Below are 5,144 nucleotides of genomic sequence, written 5' to 3' on the forward strand. Positions count from 1 at the left end.
AGCTGTTATAATGATCTGATCTTTCTGGCAGGGTATCACGGTAGTTAAGCACATGGTTTGGGAAATCAGTGAGATTCTGATTACTGTCTATTTTATACTTCTATTTTGACACTGTCCCCTTCTCTCAGTTTCCTCTTTGGTAAATGGGGATAAGAATAATGCCTCCCTCAGTTTGTTATGGACATTATTACTTAATATAGATATATTTATTTTATTACTTATTTTACATTTATTAGAAGGAAGGCCTATGAGTTTCATATATATGGATGAAGCTAGTGAAACTAAGCCCCAAATCGGTAGAATTTTCCCAGTTTGTGAGAATGATACACGGTTAGGTTTTCTCCTTTTTCTTGAACTCATTTTGACTCCCCTCAAGGCATCATCTATGGATCACAGTGGTTAATTATTTTATTTATCCAATAAGTATTCCTTGCTCACATTACCCAAAATGTCCTTTTGACCCTTGCCTCAGTTGAATCATGTTAGGCTCCAGTCACATTTATTTGACACTTGAAATAGCTTTCCTACTACACAATTTCATCATGGCATTTTTCATCTGAGCATTCCTCAAGGTGTAGATTAAGGGGTTTAACATAGGAGTTATCATAGTGTAGAATACAGCAACTGCTTTATCAATGGGTAAAGTAGCTGGAGGTCTCATGTACACAAATATGCAGGGTATAAAGAATAAGATGACAACTGTGATGTGGGAGACACAGGTGGAGAGGCCTTTGTGCCTTGCCTCTAACCTGTGGGTCCTTAAGGAGTACAGTATGACCACACAGGAGACCAGGAGCAAGAGAAAGTTTAACAGGCATATGAACCCACTGTTGGCAGCAACGAAGAGTCCTAGAGTGTGGGTATTAGTGCAGGCAAGATTGAGCAAAGGGTTGAGATCACAGGTAAAGTGATCTATGACATTAGGACTACAGAAAGGTAATTGGAAGATGAAGAGGATCTGTATGGTTGCACGAAGAAAGCCTCCTACCCATGACACTCCCACTAGCAGGCTACAAACATGCTGCTTCATGATGGTGGTATAGTGCAAGGGCTTGCAGATGACCACATAGCAGTCATAAGCCATTACAGTAAGTAGGATGACCTCAACACCTCCCAAAAAATGTTCTCCAAAGACTTGAGTCATACCTCCATTGAGTAAGATAGTCTTGTTTTCATAGAGTGAATCTGTGATCAGCTTACAGGCATTGACAGAGGAATAGCAGGCATCAATAAAGGACAGATAGGCCAGGAAAAATTACATGGGGGACCTCAATGATGGGCTGGCAGTGATGGTGACCACAATGAGCACATTTCCTATCATGGTGGTGATGTAGATGACAAAACACAACAAATATGATTTTCTGCATTTTTGGATTCTCTGTAAGCCCCAATAGAATAAACTCTGTCACATTGTTTCTATTCGCCATGTATTTCAAGTGGTGGCTAATTACATTACCTGAAAAGAAAACAATTTTTATTAATACATCTTTAAATTTGTTAAACTTCTCCATTGTAATATGTAGTATAATAAATTCTTGGTTTCTACTGGGTTGTGATTTGAGGATTTTTTCTGAGACAGGAAAAAAGTTGTGGGTTTTGGAGGTTTACTGAAATTGCTTCCCTGGTGAAAACTGTGCTAAGAGTTTTGACATGGGAAACTTTTGTAGCACACAGGCAGGAGACCATCTGTGAACACTTAATCATCTGAAACAACTAAAAGTTGAATGATTGCACACATAGTGGCAACTAAGCCTGAAAAGATTATAGAATATAGATGCAAAGCACATGAATGCAAAACTAAAAATTTGCTCTCTCTCTTTTTTTAAGAAAATAATGAAATATGAAATATTATGCACAATATGAGTGAAATGATTAAGAGGAATCTGAAGAAGGGGGATTCTTGGGATATTTCTCTAGTGAAGGTCTTTGTGTGTTTTTTATGACATGGGCTGAGATCCAGTAAGGAGCTGGAAGCCAGATAATGGAACTTAGTTAGCAGACTATTTAGAGTAGTTGACATAAGAATAACAGTGAATTTGTGGTGAATTTGTGATGAAAATGTAAAGAAAGAATATAAGAGCTACTATAAAAGAATTCATAATCTATTGTCTAAGTCCTATTAACTTTATAATAGCTAATAATATACACCTTAGAATAATTGCTATGAGCATGACATTGTAGAATGTGCTTTGCACACATGATCTCATTTTATCAATTTTACAGATGAGGACACAATCTCAGTGACTAATATTAATAGTTATAGTGTTAATATTAACTAATATTTACTGAACACAGCATGTTTCAAGTGCTTTTACAGACATTTGCTTATTGAATCCTCAGTGAAAACCTATGTATTAGTTACTATTGTCTTTTTACATTTATTTTACACTTTAGGAAATAGAAGCACATAGAAATTAAGTTTCCTCCCAAGATCGAGCAGATAATCAAGGCTGGACCCAATATTAAGTTTCAGATTATGCTTGTTAATTTTTTCCCTCCGAAGTCTTAACTCATGCCTTATATTGTTATAATAATGTTGAACTTTTAATTTCCCTTTGATATGGCCATAATTTTTATAATTACTTTAATACTACTTCAGAGACAAGTTTATATGAAGTAACTTCATCAGCAGACGGACACACACACATAATGATATATTGAAACTCCTAAATATTAAGAAAAATGTGGCATTACATTCACTGAAGAGCTGTTTTTGCTTAGCCTCTCCCTCAGCACTATCCATTCCTTCTCAATCCCCTTCCAGAGCACGGGACCCTAGCCAGAATCTTCTGCAAAGTGTTAAAAACCATTATCACAATAATTAAGTGTGTTAGTTTGAGAATCAGAAAGACTAGATCAGAATCCTCGTTTTTCCACCTACAACTCTTTTACCTGGGGTATATTTCTTGGCACCTTCCATCTTAATCTTATCATCCATAAAATGATAATAATATTCCCCTCACATACTGTTATGAGAATTAATTGGGAGAACATATATGAATATATCTACCCTACTGTTAGGGACATACACAGGACTTTCATTTATTTTTATGGCTGTATAAGCCTAGGAGACAGGATAAATTGACAGTGTGATCAATATAATACAGAGAAACATTTGCCCACGCATTAAGCTCACAAAGAAAGCTCTCCAATTTTCCTTTTACAGGGCTTTATATTATTCATAGCAAGTGATCCCAGGAAAGCTTCTCCATGTTTGTGCTTGGACTAATCAGATGATGATTTGCCATTTAATATTCATATTTCTGTCTTTTGTGTGTTTGAAGTGTATTTAAATTTTGTTTTAGTCCTCATAACTTGTCTCATTCACTAAGGAGGTGTCTCATGGCGAAAGCATGGTACCCAATATCGGAGAGATGGGCTCTACAAATTGCTTAATCTCTATAAGCCTCAAATATTTCAACTGTCAAATTAGGTTAATGATATTTACCAACTACCTTTTGAATAATTGGATTGAGAATGCAAGACTCTATTGCTCTATTGGAAAGTGTTGAAAAATACTGATTACTATATGTAGAAAGTAACAATCTTTGATAAGCTTCAGCACTATTGAAAAACTTACCTTAGTTGTCTTTGATGATCTTAATGATGTTTAGGGGTGCTCAGACACAATCCTATTTGAGATTATCTTTTCTTGGGATAAGTAAGTTTCAATGTGAAAGATATTTCACACTTCAAGAGTTTATTCAGGTGATTCAATATCAAATCAACAGTTGTTAAAAAAGTCTGTTTGTAAGTCTAAATATTTTCTTCTAGCTTAAAGCCTCTGAACATTTTCACAAAAAAAATGATGTTACATGGCTCTGGTCCCCTCAGGGTAAGATGAAGAAAGTGTGGAGGAAATACATGTAAATGAGTCACTCAATTCTTGATGAATCTTGCTTTGGAGATGTGAACAACAACAATAAAAAATATTTTTACCTTGTACTGCATGTGTATTTAAAGAGGTTTCTACAAAGATTCAGAGACCTTGTCTTTTAGCTGTTGCTTTCTCTCCCAGGAATTAATTATCTCCTTTGATGGAAAGACTTTGTCTTAGAAGCAGATATTCTGGAGAGACATGTTTGAAAAACACCCATCCTGAATGGGGAATTGAATTCTCTATATTTAAAACTTAAGCCTGTGAGTGTCCCTTTTTCCTATCTGAACCCAGGTTTCTAAGAAAGCTGAATGCCACGTAAATGGCAAGGTGGCATAATTCCAGAGTGGGCACCCCATGTAGTTTCCCTGTCGACTCATGCTTCAGAAAGAGCTGCTATTTTTTCACCTAATATGAAACCTTTTTTGGAAAAATGTTATTGATTGCTTGACATCTAGAGCACTGAGGGCATGAAATTAATGGCAGCCATTTTAAAGGACTTGAAATGCTGTTTTTCTTTCCCTTCTCCTACTTTATTGAGGTATATTTGACAAGAATTTTTTATATTCAATTTTATATTCAAGAAATTTTTATAAATCATATTGATGATTTATATATGTATACATTGGGTAGTAATCACCATAATCAACATAATTAATATGCTCATCACCTTACATACTTAATCACTTTTATTGGTACGGTGAGAAACTTAAGCTCTACCTTCTTAAATCTACTGTAATGTATAAAAAACTGTAGTAATAACTATAGTCACTTTGCTGTACCTTAGCTCTACAACTTATTTTACATAAGTGCAACTTTATGCACCTTCACCAGCATTTGCATTTCTCCCTGCTCTAGCCCCTCACAACCACCATACTATTCACTGTTTCTATGAGTTTTATTATTTTAGCTTTTACATAAAAGTGAGGACATGCAATATTTGTCTTTTTGTGCCTGGCTTATTTTGTTTAGCATAATGTCCTGCAGATTTATCCATGTTTTTGCAAATGGAAGAATTTCTTTTCTTTTAAGGCTGAATAATATTTATGTGTATATAAAATCACTTTTCTAATCCATTAAGGTACCAACAGGCTATTAGATTGTTACTACATCCTTGTATTGTGAATAATACTCCAATAAACATGGAATACAGGTATCTTTTCAAGATACTGATTTCATTTTCTTTGGATACACAACCAGAAGTGAGATTGCTGGATCAGAAGCTTTTTAATTTTGGGGGGAACCTCTATACTGTGTTCCCAATGGC

At 35.1% G+C, this 5,144-nt stretch overlaps 1 protein-coding gene across 1 annotated transcript; it reads right to left on the reverse strand.

Annotated features, from left to right (window-relative positions):
- Positions 1-499: 499 nt before the first annotated feature.
- Positions 500-1,427, reverse strand: LOC109028836 (olfactory receptor 4C13-like). The gene is given in 2 exon segments (XM_031015784.2): positions 500-1,340; positions 1,342-1,427. Coding segments are annotated over 2 exon segments (927 nt in total).
- Between the last annotated feature and the right edge of the window lie 3,717 nt (positions 1,428-5,144).

This window comes from Gorilla gorilla, chromosome 9, assembly GCF_029281585.2.
Source record: "Gorilla gorilla gorilla isolate KB3781 chromosome 9, NHGRI_mGorGor1-v2.1_pri, whole genome shotgun sequence".
Classification (NCBI taxonomy): domain Eukaryota; kingdom Metazoa; phylum Chordata; class Mammalia; order Primates; family Hominidae; genus Gorilla; species Gorilla gorilla.